The 19,707-nt window shown below is 35.9% G+C and overlaps 1 protein-coding gene across 1 annotated transcript in view; it reads left to right on the top strand.

Moving 5' to 3' along the window:
* The window catches only part of Otud7a (OTU deubiquitinase 7A), a 332,254-nt gene that overhangs the window by 194,343 nt on the left and 118,204 nt on the right, over positions 1-19,707 (top strand). Inside the window, 1 exon segment of the mRNA XM_048790148.1 lies at positions 529-683. Coding sequence (XP_048646105.1) covers positions 533-683 — 151 coding nt within the window. The 5' untranslated portion in view covers positions 529-532.

Below are 19,707 nucleotides of genomic sequence, written 5' to 3'. Positions count from 1 at the left end.
AATATTTTTAAAGGCTGGAGGTATATATCAGTGGTAGTTTAGTTATTGGGTTCAGTCCCCAGTGATGCAAAACAAAACAAAAACATAAATTTATTTCTCACAGTTTGGGAGGCTAGGAAGTCCAAGATCAAGGTACCCAGCACATCTGCTCTCCTGACCAACATCTTTACATGTGGAAGAGGCAAGCGAGCCCTTTTAGGCTTCTTTCTAAACAATAATCCCATCATCAAACTTCCATGCTCATGACCTAATCACCTCCAAAAGGCCCCACCCTCTAACACCATCAACTGCAGTTAGGTTTCAACATATGAATTGGGGGGACACAAATATCCAAACTCGCATACCTTCTCACATGGTATGTACAGAGGAATGATATCTCAGTTGACTTTTATGATATAATATCTAGCATGAAGAATAAGTGAGTTGGCTCAAACTAGTTCAAACCTCTACAGATGCCAGGGGCAGCATTTCATTCTTTCTGTTGGGTCTCCGTGTGTGTGGTCACTCACATCTCCATTTCTTATACAGATGGATGGTTTCTAGCCTGCTTCCAAACCCCACCTCGGCTGAGTGTTGGGCAGCACTTCTACATGATCCTATGACGCTTGATATGGATGCAGTCCTGTCAGACTTTGTTCGGTCCACGGGGGCAGAACCTGGTCTGGCCAGAGACCTGCTGGAAGGTAAGCTGACCTTCTCCCACACACCATCCTCTGGGGCCTGACTACCTTCTAACCAGTGATAGAACATATGAAGATTGACATTATCTAACATATGAAGAGATGAAAATGTTTTAGTCAAAAGTTATTGGTGAAAAAAGCCACCTGGTAGCCAATTAAGTAGGTTGGAAATAATTCACAAGCAGGAAATTAAACTTTATCTTCAATGTTTTTTGTATCATTTGCTACATGAAAAAAAAAATGTGTTATTCACATATATGATGCTTTCAGGTATTTATTCAGCAATAACTATAATAGACTGAAAATTAAAGTCTGTCTCTAAAATAGATTTACTTATTATAGTTTTTTTTTTCTTTTTTTGGTATCATTACCTGACAAAGGTAACAATGATGGTGTTGGAACCAGGTAAAGTAGGAAGAGCCAGTTTTCGTTTCTCTAAATGGTCAGATTTGTGGGAGGAGGGAACTTTTTAGATTATTAGTCTTTGTTTCAGGTATATAAATTGCAACTTGAAGAGTTAGTAAATACTTAGTCAAGTATTGTAAATCCCAGTGATTCTTTCAGTCACTCACAGAAAAAAATGAATTGTTATACATTTGTAAAAATGGAGATAATCATTCAATCCTGTTATAAATTAAGAACCTCCTCTTAGAAGATTGTGAGAAAATGACAATGGCAATATTATAGTTTTGAAATTTCTCTCAGGCTCTGATAATTTCAAACACACTCAGGGTTTGGGATGAAATAAGTGTAGAGAATCTTTGTGGATATATCTGAGTCAAAATGCGATTCTTACTTCCCACTCTTGATATTATATAATGAACCCCTGCAGGTTCCCACTGCTTCTGTTCATTTAAGTGAGTGGCAGCGTGAAGGAGCTTGGGAATGAGGTTAGCAATGAGAGCTTTGTCCAAGTCCAGATGCAGCCACTTGTCAGCTATGAGATGTAGGGAAAATCATTTTACTTCCCTTAACCTTAGTTTTATTTCTTTTCCCCTATAAGTTGGGCCTAATCTACCTTAAAGAGTGATTGTGCATATTAGAAGTTATGATGTAAAGTGCCTGGAGGAGTGAGCAGCAGGTAGGAAATGCTCAAAAAATAGTGGAGGTAGATCATGCTTGTAGTTGCTGATGGCATAACGAGTACTAAATTGATATTAGTTTCTAGACAGCCTTAAATGAGATGCAAGAGTGATTATCTCCTTTTTCTTTATTTTTAAAATTAAGATACACAAAAACTGACTTCTTAGTGTTCATTTGTATGAATTTTAACATGCCTGGATTTGTGTGATTACTACAGCTGTCAGGACACCATACCCCTTCACCACCTCCACATTCTATGTCCTGTTATCTTTTATAGTAAGGCTCATCCTTATCCATTGGTAGCCACAGTACTGTATCCTATCACTAATTTTGTCTCTTTTCAAGAATGTCATATACATGGAATCACAGATCCTCATCTCTTGAAACCAGCGTCTTTTTACTCAGCATAACTCTTTGTTGGTTTTTATTAATGAAAGTGGTTCATTTTAGACATGAACCACAGTTGTTTATTCATTCATGTGTTGAGGGCATTTCAGTTGTTTCCTGTTGGGGGCAGATATGATTAGAGTGTCTATAAATATTTAAGAACAGGTTTCTTGCAAATATAATTTTAATTATCCTAGATTAAATTACATAGGGGTGGAATCACCAGTGCATATGGTAAGGGTATGTTTAACTTTATAGGAAACTGCCGAACTGTTTTCCAGAGTAGCTAAGCCATTTTGCATTTCCCACCAGCAATGTACAAGAAGTCCAGTGTTCCACATATTCACCGGCATTTGATGTTTCTTTATTTTTGTTAATTTTGGCCATTTTAATTAGGAGTACAATGATATTTCTTCATGGCTTTAATTTTCATTTCCCTAATTGATTAATGATGTTGAAATTTTTTCAGGTAATTATCTTCATCTGTGAATTCTCTTTCAAAAAACATCTGTTCAAATTTTATGCCTGCTACTACATTGAGTTGTTTGTTTTCTCATACTTGAGTTTTGAGAGTTCTTTTTATATATTGAGTATACAGAGTATTTTTGTTTGTTTTGTTGGTAGTACCAGGGATTGAACTCCGGGGCACTCGACCACTGAGCCACATCCCTAGCCCTATTTTGTAGTTTATTTAGAGATAGGGTCTCACCGAGTTGCTTAGTGCCTTGCTTTTGCTGAGGCTGGCTTTGAACTTGCGATCCTCCTTCTTCAGCCTCCCGAGATGCTGGGATCACACCATCAGGCGCAGCCTAAATATTGAGTATAAATAATTAGTCAGATATGTGACTTGAAAACATTTTCTCTCAGTGTGTATTTGAGTTTTCATTCTTTTTTATTTATTAATATAATTTCAGTACATTATAATTATACATAACAGGCTTTATTATTACATATTTGTACAGGCATGTAATTTGGTCAAATACATTCCCCAGTACTTTGTCTTTTCATTATTTTAACAGTGCTTTTTTGCAGAGCAAAGGCTTTTAATTTTGGTGCAATCCAACTTACCAGTTCTATCTTTTATGAATCATGCTTTTGTGTGGCATGTCTAAGAACCTTTGCATAATTCCAGGTCATAAAGATTTTCTCCTTTGTGGTCTTTTGAAAGTTTTATGCTTTTATGTTTTACATTTAGATCTGTGACCTATTGTGAGTTGCTTTTTGTAGAATGCACAAGATTTAGGTCAAGATCCATTTTTACGCTTATGAATGTCCAGAAGTTTAAACACCATTTATTGAAAATATTATGCATCCTCCATTGAATTGTCTTTGCATATTTGTCAAAACCAACCAAGATTATAGAAATAGTAATAACCAAGAAATATATCTGTGAAAATCTATTTCTTGATACCAGTTGTATTCCATTGATCAATGTCATTTCTTTGCCAATAGAACACCATTTTGATGATTATAGCTTTGTAATGAGTCTTAAAATCAGGTAATGTGATTCTTCTAAATTCAATTTCTTTTTCAGACATGTTTTAAATATTCCTTTCCTTTGCCTTTCCATACATATTTTAGGAAGAGCTTACCCTATGAAATGTCCTACTGGAATTATGATTGGAATTATATTAAATCTGTAAGTCAATCCTAATTATCTCAATCCATGAGATATAGTGTTCTATTTATTTGGCCTTCTTTGAGTTCCTTGCTCAACATTTTATAGTTTTTAGCATTTAGAACCTAAATGTGTTTTGTTAGATTTATATATAGTCATCTTATTTATTGAGAAATTTGTGTAATTTAAAAAGGTTTTAGCTTCAAATTTTTCGTTGCTAGTAAGTAAAATATAATTTATTTATTTTATTTGTTTTATTTTTCTGTTTCTGGGAATTGAACCCAGGGACCCTTTACCTCTTAGCCACATCCCCTGCCCTTTTTATTTTGTTTTATTTTGAGACAGGGTCTTGCTAAGCTGCCTCAGATTTGAAATCCTGTGCCTCAGCCTCCTGGGTCATTGGAATTACAGGTGTGCACCACCACACCTAGCTGAAATATTGTTTATTTTTATGTGTTGATGCTGTATCCTAAAATCTTGCTAAAACCAAACTACTCAATTATTTGTTCTAAGAACTCTCCCCTGTCCTGCATATTCCTTGATATTTTCTTGACAATCACATTATCTCTAGATAAGGGGCAGTTTTATTTCTTCTTTTCCAATCACTATGCCTTTTTATTTTTCTAGACTTCATTTACTAACTAGGACTTCTAATAAAATGTTTAACAGAAATGGTGAAAAAGAACATCCTTGCTTCCTTCTTAATCTCAGGGGAAAGCATTCAATCTTCCATCATTAAGTAGAATGTGGCAATTTTGTACATGATCTTGGTAGGGAGGTTGAATTCCTCTCTATTTCTAGTTTACAGAGAGTTTTATCATGAAACGATGTTGAATTCTTTTGCATTTTCTGTATCAATTGATAGGGTCAAATGTTTTCCCCCTAAAACCTGTTAATATTCTAGCTGACAGTGATTGTCTTCTAATAATAAAGCAACCTTTCAGTCATTTCTTATCATGTTTTTCTGCTGTACACATTCTCCTCTCCTTCTGGACCCAGATGTTATAATAGACCTTTTCTTACTGTCCTACAGGTTCCTATGGCTCTAATCATTTCCTTTTCTGATCTTTTCTCTGTATATTGTTTAGATTGTTTCTATTTGTTTATTAATAAATTTATCAACTCTTTCCTCCCTTATCTCCATTATGTTATTGAACCCATCCAGTGATTTTTTTAATTGTTAAATGGTTTTATTTCTAACCTTTCCACTTGGCTCTTATTCATATCTCCTATTTCCTTGCTAAGACTTTATATACTGTTTCATCCCAGTATAGCCGTTGAGATTTCTCTGGTTGTTCTTTCGTGGGATTTTGTTTTGTTTTAGGATAGTAAAGAAATTTAAATTGTATTAGGGACATTTTGAAAATTATGTTTTGAGATTCTTATTGTTGTTAAGCTCTTACAGAAAATATTGTTATACTTGCTCTAGAATATAATCTCCCCAGGTCAGTTCTGTGGATTGTGGTTCCCCAGCAAGTCTTCAAGACATGCCATTTGGATCCATCTCACTTGTATGCCACCTAGTGGCCACTCAGGGACTTTGACATGTCTGTCAACATTCAAAGTCTGTTCAATCTGTTTACGGCAGAACCGTAGGTTACAGCTCTGGGACAGACCCAAGAGTTCATAAACAACTTTAGGGACTGGTCTTTCCCATCATAATCCTCTGACTCTGGCTCCACTTTCCAAGTCCTCCAGCCAGCTTGGATAACTGGGGCTTTACTTGCCTATTGCTTAGCATACTTGAATCGACTATTAACATGGTAAAGCCCAACAGCAAAAGCCAGAGAGGAAAAAAAAAAACAAAAAACAGTGAGGCTCACCCACCCTCCAGTGACCACAGAGCCTCTGGTAGGAGAGAAAGCTCTCAAACAGAACCAGTTTTAGTATTTAGACAGCATTGCCCATTGCTGTCACAGAATTGCTTGAGTTCTAAGGTGCAGAGAACTGAGAAAAATGTAGAAGGAAAATGAAAAATAAATAAATGAGGGATTTCCATGCTTTTTTTGTTTTAATGGGACCCCTTTTTTGATACCTGAACCAGATCTGGAAGGTTTCTCTTGCAATGAATGCTGACTTCTGGATTTGAGTCTACGTTTTGTCCATATAGAGAAGGGAAAAATGCAATAAATCACTATTAGTTTGATGGCACATTGAATGATGTTCTTCTTCCTCCATCTGCCTGGGTTAATCTTTTTTTTTCTTTTTATATTTATGTTTAAATTGACAGATAAAATTGAATGTATTTGTCATATACAACGTATTTTAAAATATTTATGTATACGCATAATAGAATGGCTAAGTCTAGCTAATTAGCATATGCATTATCTCATCACTTGGTGGCAAGAACATTTAACATTCACTCTCTTAGCACTTTTTAATACAATATATCACTATTAATTATAGTCACCATGCTATGCAGTAGATCTCTTAAAACTTATTCCTCCTAATTACAATTTTGTATTCTTTGACCAGTATCTCTATAACGTTCCCCCAGCCTCTAATGATCTCCATTCTACTTCTACATCCATGAGTTCCACTTTCCAAAATGCCACTTATGAAGTCACATGCTGTCTTTCTGTGCCTGGCTTGTTTCTCTTAACATAATAGACTCCAGGCTTAACCATGCTCTCAAACATGACAGTATTTCATCCTTTTTCAAGGATGAATAATATTCTGTTTTGTATATAGGTGATATCTTCTTTATCTCTTCATTGGTTGATAGACCTTTGGGTTAATTCCATATCTTGGCAATTGTGAATGGTGCTACAATAAACATGGTAGTGCATATCTCTTCAACATAATGATTTTATTTTCTTTGGATATATACCCAATAGTGGGATTGCTAGATCGCATGGCAGTTCTATTTTTAATTCATTGAGGAATCTCCATACTGTTTTCCATAATTGCTGAACTAATTTACATTCCCACCAACAGTGAACAGTAGCTCCCTTTCCTTCACCTCCCCACCACACTTATCTTTTGACTTGCTGATAATGGTCATTCTAAAAGGAGTGAGTTGATATCTATCTCATCATGGACTCATTTCCTGAGGGCCCCGTAGTGCATTCTGCACTCTGTCCACTGTTGTGACTGCATTCAGTAGGACAGAAGATGTAGTGTTCTTGCCCATCTTGCCTGGACTGAATCCTGTCTTCTGTTATGACAACCTAGAGGACTGTGGTCACAGCTGTATGGCAGATTCTTTAAGGCATGATGTTATTTGGTTCAAGATTCCTCTGTAAGCCAGTGATGTAAATTATGAAATATTTTCATAAACAGGCCTCAAAAAGATGTGCTGGGAAGATAAAAAATAACGTAGGGATTTAGAATGCAGAGGTGTCTAAAAGGATTAAAAAAATTGCAGTGATGTTTAAAGCTGGATAAAAGGTACAGAGGCCTTCTTAGTATTACTTTGGTAATGTTTTTGAGTATTATTTATTTGTTTCAAGATAATAAAAACAAAAGATAAATAAAAAACACCACAATGATGAGGATCACAGGGAAACAGATGGAGGCCATTGAGAAGAAAGAGTAGCGTGATTGATGAAAAATCTGGCAGAAAGAGACAGGATAGAAGAGCAAGTTTCAGAGATGAAGACAGAAAGTAAACACAGATCTGCTTCCAGTTGGAAGAAGGTGTTCCTGCCTATCTCCTGATTGCTTCATTGCCATGTGGTCCTGAGTCAAAATCAAAGCAGGTGGATTTGCTTCCCCAAAAGCCTATAAGTCTGTATTTTAGTACATTTTCTGTTGTTATAAGCAAATACCTGAGACCAGGTAATTTTAAAAGGAATAGAGGTTCACTTTGGCTCACAGTTCTGGAGTCAAGAAGTCCACTAGTAGGGCATCAATGTCTGCTTACCTTCTGGTGAGGGCTATATGCTGTGTAGTCATATAAAGAAAAGTGGAAAGAGAATGGGTATATACAGAAGAGGCCAAACATAAGGGATAGTCTTGCTTCATAACCATCTGCTCTTGTGATAACTGATCCAGTACCCCTAGAACAAGAACTCTTCTTGCATGAAAGGCATTAATCCTTCTAGACAACCTACTCACCTCTTAAAGGCCCCACCTCCTGATACTGTCACAAACAGCAGTCAAATTGCAACATGATTTTAGAGGGAAAGACCATAATCAAACCATAGCAACCTTAATCACCTGCAGAATAAACTCCTCTACCTGCCAATTAAGTCTCTTCAGCATCTGGCCCTTTTCCATCTTTTCCACTTCAGCCCCCTCTGAGGCCCTTCATCCCTTCACCAGATTCGCCATCCCATTTACCATGTGATTTTGCTTAAGCCCTTTGCTAGTGCCACTAACATCCCCCACACACACTCTTTCCCCTTTTGAAATTCATCTCTTCCTCCAAGTAGGACTGTGAGCTCCAAGACACAAGGGACTACACTATGTGCCAGCCAGCATGTGCTGGTCCCACAAAAGAGTGACCTAGCTGCTGGGAATACAGCAATGAGCAGCCAGACAAAACTTCTTTTCCGTGTATAGTGTCCTGCTGGTTGGAGCTACAGAGTAAACTAATTCAAGGGAAGAAGTAGAGGGTATGGGTGTGAGTGCAATTTAAAATTAGGATTGTCAGGAAAGCACCTAAAAAAAGGAATCTGAGCAGAAAAAAAATGTTTGCGAAAGTAAGCGAGTGAGCCAGATATCTAGAAAGAGTTAGAGTTAATTGGTCATTACTTGTTATCTCTTTGAATTTTGTGGACTTCAATTGTACCATATATTTGGCTGTGCCTTCTTTTATAAGTAATTGCATGCTTATTTTCTTCATTAAATTAGAAGTTCTTAAAGCCAAGAACATAACACTGATAACAGTAGTTAGCCTTTATAAGAACTTTTATTAACCACTAATAATTGTACATATTAATGGGATAGAGTGAGAACTTTCAACACACACATACAACAAGCACTGATCAAATCAGCGTGATTAACATTCTTCTCTCCTTATCATTTCTTTGTATTTGGGTCCCTTGAGTTCGTCTCTCCAACCTCTTCATGAAATATATAATAGGGACATTATTAAATGTCAGAAACTAAGCCTTTTAAATGTAATGTCTCATTTAATCCTCACAATGAATAAGCAACCAACGTGTTAGACATCGCATTACGCAAAATAGCTGAGACCCAGAAAAGTCCCTAATGTTGCATGGCCAGAATATAGCAAAATGCACTGCTATAGGTTCAAAACCAGCATTTGAACTGACTCATGTCTCTAAAGGCCAAGTTCTTTCAGCAGAGCCATATCACCTCCCACTTGGCTTTGTATCCACTGCCGTTCTGGAACTTAACCATGCTTTGTATGCCTTATGAACTCAAAAGAGGTTTCACTAATCACCAAAGGTATAGTTTACTTAGCCTTTTTATAATGTGTCTAATTAACTTTTATTTTCAGATTAAATCATACTCCTATAGACTACAAAATGTATTCAGAAATTAGAACTAACAGCTACCATTCATGTGCCAGATACTGTCTGGCTACTTCCCACATATTAAAGGTAGTTAAGATTTTTGAGTAGGAGCCAAACACAGGAGTTGTTTATAAAGTGTGAGTTCTCTACCTAAGGAAAAAGCAATGCTCACGCTTTCGTAATAACTGTGAAGTTTAGACCTTGCAGCTCTACCAAGATACCCTTCCAGCAAATCTATGACTCACTTATGTTGTTATCCATAGAAAAAAAATTCCTGAGTGAAACAGTAGATACCTATGTGGTATCTACTCATGAGTCTGAGGCAGGAGGATTACTTAAGCCCAGGGGTTCAGGGCCAGCTTGGGCAACATAGTGAAAAACCCCATATGTTAAACTTTTTTAAAAATGGGAAGCCTATTCATGTATCTTAAGATGTATGTATGTTTACCAATTGAGATGACAATTTCAGAATAAAAATTCTCAGTGCTTTATGAGGAAGTATATCGCTTCTTTTCCAGTTCTGGATCCCCTGGGTTTGAAGAATGTGTGGTTTAGAAATTTGCATATGGTGTATTTTCTTGGATTAGCTCAACGCAGAGAGGCAACTCCCAATCACTCACCATTTTGATAGGTACTACTGCTAGCATTTACATTGGGCCATTGAAAACTTTCCACAATTTGGGGACAGCAGCTGCTGACTTGAATAATTCTAATAATGTTCCAAATGTTCATCTAAGAAATGAAAAAAGAGGTAAAGGCAACTAAGGGACAGACATATTTAGTTAAATTCTCACATTAGCCTAACAGCTGGTCATGGGATCCAGCTGCAACAAATCTGTGCATTTGTCCCATGGAGCACCTACCAGAGTAGGCAAAATGAAATCTGAAGGTAGAGCAGTGATCAGAGGAGCCTGGAGGGCCTTTGCCTAGAGAGCCACTGTCTACCACCACTGCCCCAGGTGCTTTGGCCCTACAAACCACACTAACTTAAACACAAACAAAAATAGACAGTGAATGCTCACTTTTTTCTAATTAAAATGAAAAAGAAATCCATCTCAAGGGTCACATATGCCATGTATATGTGACCTATGCAGTCTTTCTCTGTGATCAAGCTAGATCTGCCCACTTTTATGCACAGGATACTGTTTTACCAAATTCACTGTTCTAACTTTTCAAGTCTGTTTGATTAGAGACCTTCTTTGGCGAGCCTCTCTTTAATGAGTGGCCACAAAAAGGTGGTCTAGTGACTGAATCCTAAGCAAAAGTTAGGAGAGAGAAACTTTGAGCTGGAGCTGGGACAACCTTGTCAGGTACAGAAATACCAAAAGGAAACCACTGACAGTTTTTCCAACTCTGCCGTCCCCACTGGGGAAAGCTCTGCCATAAGACTTTTTTTTTTTTTTTAATTTCAGGGATTTAAACCATGGCCTTTTACATTCAAAGCACATGTTCTACCAAGAGATATACATTCATCCCAGGACTGGACATTTTTGACATAAAATGGCAAAACAAAACAACAAGTGCCCCTTCATGATCAGAATTCTAAGATACCTCCTCTGGCCTGGTCCCCCTCAAGAGAACACATTCTCTCTTTAGATAACTGAGTGGGTTTACTCTTGAAAACAAACTTAGACCCATGAACACATTTGTGGTGAGTTTCCCTTTGTCACCAAGATCAATTAAGTAGATCGTATTTCTCTCATTTGCTTTCTGTTAGAGAAAGCTGTAACCCAAGTACTGCCATTGGCCTAGTTTATTGGCTTTTCTCAGAAGTCTACCCCATCCTGCTTCTTGGAATTAAATGCTTCCTCCCTAGAGAGTCAGCCATATACCTCACAGAGTCTTGATGTCTATGCATAGGTAGAATCTTCTCCACTACCTGTGTCCCCACTGTGTGTTCCCCCACTTTGCTTCACTAATGTGCTTATTCTTTCAAGGATCCTTGGTCATATCCAAGGAAGTATGTGCTGTTCCTTTTAATGTCACCCTGAGCATAGTCCCAGGAAATGACCTGCCCCAAGTGGGCACTGTATGCATGGACCACATTAAATGGTGTTGAAGAGGATAAGATCAAAAGAACAGCAGCCCTGGCCAAAGATTCTCTATTATTGTGGCTCACACTCAGGTTCTTATATAGTTAAACACTTTTGAAGATAAAAAGCTGCTGTGCACACTGAAATCAGTTTGAGACATTTTTCTTTGACTAAGCAGGAAAGGGGATGTTGCTACCTATAAAGAACTGCTCCTTTAAGCAAAACCATCATGTTGTCAGTCAGCAGGCACATAGGGGGGTTCTCTGAGCTAGGTTTGAGAGATCCAGGAAGGAAGAAGAAAAACTTCTACCTTTAAGGTCCTTTCTGCCCAAGCAATTGTGTGCTAATAAAACTTTATTCACAATAACAGGCAGCCAGCCTATGAGCCATAGTTGGCCAAACCCCTGCTATAGATTTTAAAAAGACTGAAGAATTCTACCAAACAGTGATAATGTATGCATTTTGTTTGCTGATTTGCTCGAATTGTAAAAAGGGAAAATTTTTAAGATAATCTGGAAAATTTGAACACTTAATAATCTCAGCAAGGTGTGGTAGTTCACACCTATAATCCCAGCTAATTGGCAGACTCAGGCAGAAGAATCATAAGTTTCATGGTAGTGCTAAGAAAAAGGTATATACTGAAATATTGATGGATGAAATGATGATGATCATGATACCATGCTAGGCATGGGGAAATTGGTGAGAGAAAAAATGAAACAGATTAGCTCTGAGTTGACTATTATTAAAACTAAGAAATAAGTGCACACAGATGCATTAAAATTATGTGTCTTCTGCTGCATATGTTAAAATATTTTTTGAAATAAAAAGTTTCAAAAACAGCAACAGGAAATCTCTGCTTCTAGCCAAAATAGAGTGTCAGAAAGTGAGTTTTCCCTCCTGCCAAAAACAAAGAAGAAAAGGAAAAAAAATGAAATAGGGTAAACAAGACACTGAACATTAAATGAGAGACAGTAATTCCCTAAAGATTGGGGGCAAAAAAAAAATCAAGTTGTCCCTGTGTTTGCTAGTTCACAGCATTGAGAGTTTCCAGGGTATGGTGTAAGGAGGAGGAACCTGCCACACTCTCATGTGAGGAGGCAGCTGAGAGTCCTGGGAGGCCAGGAGGCTGGAGTTCAGAGGCCAGAGCACAGGAGAGGAGAGAGCTGCACACACAGAGGTTCGCCTCTGCCAGTCAGTAGTGGTGATCAGAGCCCATGAGAGGAAGCTACAGGCAGCTGGGAGAGAGCCCCCTAAAAGGATTAGAGAGAACCATGTCTAGTGCTGACAGAGCCAAGAAAAGCACCAAACTAGAGACACACAGATATAATCTAGAAGGGTCTAGCCTCAGTCATGGGGAATAATCAACTCTAGGACGAAAACTGCTCTAATCACAACTAGCAAAACTTACAAGCAAGACCCAAACAATTCCCAAGTAATGTAGCTATATTCCAGAACAAAGCTCAGTATATTTATAGGAATATAAAACTTGTCTAGCACCAAACAATGTAAAATTCACAATGTCTCACACCCAATCAAAAGTTACCAGGAACACAAAGTAGCAGGAAATATGTTCCATAACGAGGAGAAGCTATTTGATGAGAACCAAATTAGAAGTGCATTGATGTTAGAATTATCAGATAAGGACATTAAAATTTATTACAGCTATATTCAGTACATTGAAAAATTTAAATAAAGGTATGGAAGATATTTTTAAAAGCCCAAATTGAACTTCCAGAGATGAAAACTACAACATCTGAAATGAAAATACATAAAATATAACTCAATAGAATTAACAGTAGATATTATAGGAAAAGACTCATGAACATGAAGACATGGCAATAGAAAATATCCAAAATAAAATACAGAGAAAATAAAATTAAAGAAATTTAAAAGCATCAATGAGTAGGGGGAGTCATGATGCATGCCTGTAATACCAGCTACTCAAGAGGCTGAGGCAGGAGGATCAGAAGTTCAAAGCCTGCCTGGGCAAGTTAAGAGGAGACCCTCTCTCAAAATAAAAAATAAATAAAAAGGGCTAGGGATGTAGCACAGTGGGAGCGTACCCGAAAACTGCCAAAAAAAAAATCATTGATCTCTGGAAAAAATACAAGAAGCTAAAAATAAGTAATTGGAGCCCCTGAAAAAGAGGCATGAGAAACAGAAAAATATTCAAATATAAGCTGTACCTTTGGGGAAATTTAGATCACTAAGCATCTTTATTAGGAAAGAAGCAAGGCCTCAGATCAATTACTTCAATTTCCATCCTGAAAACTATAAAAAAAGAGCAAGTTAAACCTAATATAAATATGAGAAATGAAAGAATACAAATCAGAACAGAAATCAATTAAATAGAAAATAGAATAATAGAGAAACTCAGTGAAATCTTGAGTCTGACTTACATGTCCACTTACTGTATGGTTCTGATTGGGGTTTTTAGTTTTGTTTTGCTTTTATTGGTACATTATAGTTGTATATAATAGTCTTTTATTTTTGATGTTATAAATTATATATTTTCCCCTATTATTTGGGCAAGGGCTAGTTAATTTTATCAATCTCAAGGAACCTACTTATGGTTTCATTGAGTTCTTCACCAGTAAATTCTACTGTACACATAATAAAGAAATTATACCAGTTGTATACAAAGTCTTCTTGAAAATTGAAGAGGAGCTATACTTCTCAATTTATTCTGTAAAGTCAACATCCTCTAAGAAGGCCACAGACAAATATTCTTCATGAAAATCAATGTGAAAACTCTAATCAAAATTTAACAAATTAAATTCTGCAATATACAGAAAGGATAGCAGCATATCATGACCATGTGGGTTTTATCCCCAAGATTCAAAACTAGTTTAACTAGTAAAACCATAATTTGATGTGATTTGCCATATTCCAACATTCATTTCTGATTTTAAAAAAATTCTCAATGCAGTTCAGAAAACTAGAAGGATACTTCTCTAATCTGCTGTGGAGTGTTTTCAAAAACAAAAACAACAAAAACCAAAACCTACAGTTGACATGTCATTTATTGATGAAAGAAAGAATACTTTCCACCAAAGATTAGGAAGGAGACAAGGATGCCCATTTCCACCACTTCTACCAGCATTTTCCTGGAGATTCTAGCCAGAACAGTCAAGCAAACAAATATAATAAGAAAGCACCAGATTGGAAAGGAAGAAACAGACTGTCTTTATTCATAGAAAACATGTCTCTGAAGAAGGTACAGTAGAATTTACAAAAAGCTATTGGAACTAATAAGTTTAATAATGTTGTATGATACAAGATCTCTATATACAAATGTTTACATATTTGCAATGAATAGGTGGAAGTTGAGTTTTTAAAAATATCTTTTCAATAACATCAAAAAAGAAATAATCTGGCAGACACGTAAGATCCATACACTAAAACTACAAATCATTTTTTATAAAATTTAAGACATAAATATATGGTGAAATGTACCATGTCCATGATTCAGAAAACTCAATACTGCTCTTTTCAAATCAATCTTTAAATGCATTCCAGTCCAAATCAAAATTTTAGCAGATGTTTTAGCCAGCTTTTTTGCTGCTGTGACTAAAGGATCAGACCAGAACAACCATTAAGAGGAAAAGTTTATTTGAGGGCTCAGGGTTTCAGAGGTCTTAATCCAAAGAAGGCCAGCTCTATTCCTCAGGGCTCAAGGTGAGGATGCACATCATGGCAGGAGAGTGTGGCAGAAGGAAGCAGCTCACATCAGGAAACAAAGAGAGAGACCCCAGCTCCAGATACAAAATACATAACCCTTAGCCACCCCCACTTCCTCCAGCCACACCCCACCTGCCTGTAGTTACCATTCAGTTAATCCCGTCAAGGATTAATTTTTCTCACAATCCAATCATTTCTCCTCCTAACTTTCTTGCATTATCTCAAGTGAGCTTATGGGGGACACCTCATATCCTAACCATAATAGCAGATTTTTTCAGTGGCAACTGAGGAGCTGACTTCAACATGATACAAAAATTCAAGGACATAGAACAAACAAAACAACTTGGAAATATAGAATACAATTGGATGGCTAACAATACTTGATATTAAGTCTTATTATAAAAATACAATGTGATATTGATCTGGTGTACACATAAGAAGTCTAGATAATAATACTGCATTGTATACTGGAAACCTGCTGAAAGAGTAGATTTATGGGCTCCTACCACACATGGGTGCTCACACATGCATACACATATGCAGGGGTAACTGAAATTATGGATATGTTAATTTGCTTGATTTTAGTATGTATATCAAAACATCATGAATACCTTGAATATAAACATACAATAATTTTTAAAGGAGAGAAATAGGTCAATGAAACAGATTGGAAAAATCAAGAAATAGATCATATATCTTAACAACTGACAACTTTTTTTGTTTGTTTTGGTTTGGTTTTTTGGTACCAGGGATCAAACTCAGGGGCACTCAACCACTGAGCCACATCCTCAGCCCTATTTTGTATTTTATTTAGAGACAGGGTCTCACTGAGTTGCTTAGTGCCTCACTAATGCTGAGGCTGGCTTTGAACTCACAGTCCTCCTGCCTCAGCCTCCTGAGCCCCTAAGATTATAGGAGTTCACCACCATGCCCAGCTAACAACTGGTATTTAGTAAATATACAAAAGCAGTGTAGTTCAGGAAGAATATCTTTTCAACAAATGGTGGTGGAATAATTGGACATTTATATGCAAAAAAAATGAACTCTGATTCATATCTCACATATTATAAAATTATCTCAAAATTGATATAGAGGGCCGAGGAGTTTAACTCAGTGGTAGGGTGCTTGCCAGAATGTGTGAAACCCTGGGTTTCATCCCCCGAACCACATACACACATACACACACACACACACAAAAAAAAAAAATGATGGTACAACTAAATATAAAACCTAAAACTATAAAAAGTCTTTTAGTAAAAGGCACAGGAGAAAATCTTTTTGACCTTGAGTTAGGCAACAATCTTTTAGATATGATACACAAGGTATAATACAGAAATGATAAGTTGGACTTCATAAAAATTGAAAATTGCTTTGAGGATAATATTAAGAATGGAAGAAGATATTTGTAAATCATTGTATCTGGTTTAAAAAAAAACTTACATAAAGAACTTTAAAAACTCAGTTATACAAGAAAGAAACTACCCAAATAAAAAATGTGCAAAAGATTTGCACATGACTGCACCTAGGAGTAAAATTGCTGAATATATGTTTAGTCTATGTTTAACTTTCAAGAATTAAGAAAACTTATTTTTGAAATGACTGTACCATTTGACTTTCTAAACCAGGAGTACTGAAAATACCAGTTATTTCACACCCTTGCTTAGATTTAATATGGTCATTCTCTTGGTTTTGGTCATTCTGATTGTATGTAGAAGTATTTTATTCTGGCTTTAATCTTATTTCCTTAATGATTAGTGATCTTCTTCTTTTCATGTACTCATTTACCATCCATATATCTTCTTTGCTGAAGTGTCTGTGCAAATCCTTTGTACATTTTTAATCTGGGTAGTTTTTTTTATAATCATGTTTTGTAAGTTCCTTATATTTTCTAGAATAAGTTCTTTTGCATATAGACATAAATACTGCCATAAATATAGATACAAATCAGTCTTGCCAGTGTTATTTATACTTTATAAGTGTTTTCAAAGAAAACATCTTCTGACTTTGTTGATGCTCTCCATTGTTTGTTACCTATTTCGCTAAGACCTGATCTTATATTTATGAATATTTAATACATTTGGTTATAGATCCATAAACTCAGATTTTGCATTTTGTTTTATTTGTCTTATCTACTCTTTGTTTCTTTTTTATTCCTATTTTATCTTTTGATTAAATATGCTATTTTAAGCTCTTTGAGATAAATATTTAGATCAGGGATTGACAACTTATCCCATAAAAGAACAAATAATAGGTACTTTTAGCTTTGCAAAACCACATATGGTCTCTGTCACATATATTTTTTGGCCATTTAAAAATATAGATGTGGGCTGAGTGTGTAGCTCAGGGGTAGACTGCACACTTAACATGAATGAGGTCCTGGATTCAAGCTCCTTCATGAATGAATGAATGAATGAATGTAGAATCAATTTTTATGCATTGTACAAAAATAAGGCCACAATTTTCAAACCCCCAATTTAGATTATTTAGGTCAGCCTTTTGTTTCCAATTTATATGGTGGAAGCTCTACATTTCAATTTAATTGCTAAGCATTATCTAATTATCTTTGTTATTGATTTTTGTCAAGCACACACCCAAGACAAGGCATTGGCAAGGCTTGCCTGTTTCAACCAAAGATACAAGTTACTTGTAGATTCAGTTTATTACTTACATGGCGAAAAGAAGAATAGCCAAAGATGCCAGTTTCTTGGTCCTTGTCCTACATACCAGGAAGGAAGACACTTCAGCAAAAGGGGACAAATGATATTACATGGAGACCCTGTTTCTGAGGAGGTTATTCAATGCTCCAGTTAAGAGGTTTTATATTCTGCATATCTATCCCCATGTGAGTTGGGGTAAGAAACCCCCAAGGCTCATCAGAGCCTGAGAGGCCACGAGGTGCTAGCTCTTGAGAGCCTCCAAGGGGAGATAGGAAGGTGAGTGGGAGATGCCCTGGGAATCACTCTGCACAGATCTTCCACCTTCTTTTTTTCTGTGAGGATTCCAAGGCATTTTACCAAGACTAAGGCTACAGTTCAAACCTATGTCCATGGTGTCTTGTGTTGTTATGCGCAAGTCACCTGGGCAACAGGGGAGAGCCTGTCCCTACAGTTTCCTGTCTAATTCCACTTGTTCAAGAATAAGCTCCAAATTATTTCAGCATTTTGGAATTTGAGACTTGATTTATGTCTAATTACATCATCAATTTTGGTAAATATTCTGTGTTCACAGGGGAGCAGTGTTTTTGTTAATCTTAGTGCAATGATCTATATATGTTAACTAGATCATATTTATTACTCTATGATTTTAATCCATATTGATTACTTTTATCTGTTTGTTCTATCAGTTACTGAAAATTTTTTGTTTCAATCTTCAACTATGACCGTGGATTTGTATATTTCTCTTTTCTTTTCCATCAGTTTTTACTTTAATTTGAGACTAAGAATGCTTAGTGTCATATCTTCCTGATGGACTGATTTCTTTATCATTATAAACATTTTTTCCATTTATTTTACTTAAAATCTATTTGTCTGATATTAGTAATTCTATAGTAGCTTTTGGCTAGAGTTTGTGTGAATCACTTCTTCTTTTTTTACTTTCAACCTTTCTGACATTGTATTTCACATGCAGCTTTTCTAAGGAATATATACTTAGGGTTTTAATCCAATCTGATTATTTATCTTTAAGTTGGAGTATTTAGTCACCATTTTAGATATGATAACTGATATATACAGTTACTTATATTGAGATGAATATATCTAGTGAGATATCTAATACCTGTTTATGTTTTTTGCTTCTCCTATCTGTTCTTTGTTATCTTTTTATCCTTCTTGCCTTACTTTGTATAAGTCATTTTATTTTATTTTCTGTTAGTTTCTTGGTTATCCATTCTCTGACCATCTTCTGTTTACTAAAGAGATTATAACATTTTTCTTTAGAAACAGAATTTCCCTTAAATTAGTGCTTTAATCATACTATGGACAATTCAAGGAACTTAGAACTTTTCATTCTATTTATCCCCTCCAGCCTTTCACACTAATGTTGTCCCATAATCTTATCCCATTTTAAACTTCATAAAGACTGTTATTTTCCACAGAGTCAATGCTCATTTAGACATATAAAAGCTTTCCATTGTTCCTTATTCTTTCCTGCATCTCCATGCTTTAATCTGGGAGCATTTCCTTCTGCTTAAAGAACACCCTTTAAACCCAGGGGTAGGAGACAAGGAGGGAGAGGGGAAATGCAAGGGAGTGATATTGGCCAAATTATATTGTTATATTGTGTGCATGTACAAATGTGTAACAACAAATCCCATCAATATGTACTACTATAATGCACTAATTTAAAAATGAGGAATTTTTTTAAAAGAACACCCTTTAGTGTTTTCTTTAGTGTGATCCCCTGGCTATAAACGTTCTCAGATTTTATTTCTCTGGAATTTATTTTTACCTGAACTTTTGACAGATAATTTTATAAGACATAGAAATCTAGGCCAGCATTTACTTTCTCTCAGCTCTCTGAAGACATCATTCCATTTTCCTCAGATCTTCATTATTTCCACTGAAAAGTCAACTGTCTTATCAGTCACTTGAAAGTAATATGTCTTTTTTTTTTTTTTTTTTTTTTACTCGTCCTGAATCTAAAATGTTTTTCTTTGTTTTGGGTTTTCAGAAGCTTTATTATAATGTGCCAACTTATTTTGTTCTTTTATTTGATCTTAAGGTTCATACCACCTCTGAATCTGTGGCTTGATATCATTCATTAATACTAAAAACATTCTCATTGTCTTTTAAAATATTGCT

Source organism: Marmota marmota, unplaced genomic scaffold, assembly GCF_001458135.2.
Source record: "Marmota marmota marmota unplaced genomic scaffold, marMar, whole genome shotgun sequence".
Classification (NCBI taxonomy): domain Eukaryota; kingdom Metazoa; phylum Chordata; class Mammalia; order Rodentia; family Sciuridae; genus Marmota; species Marmota marmota.
This window is presented reverse-complemented; position numbering and strand designations above follow the sequence as displayed.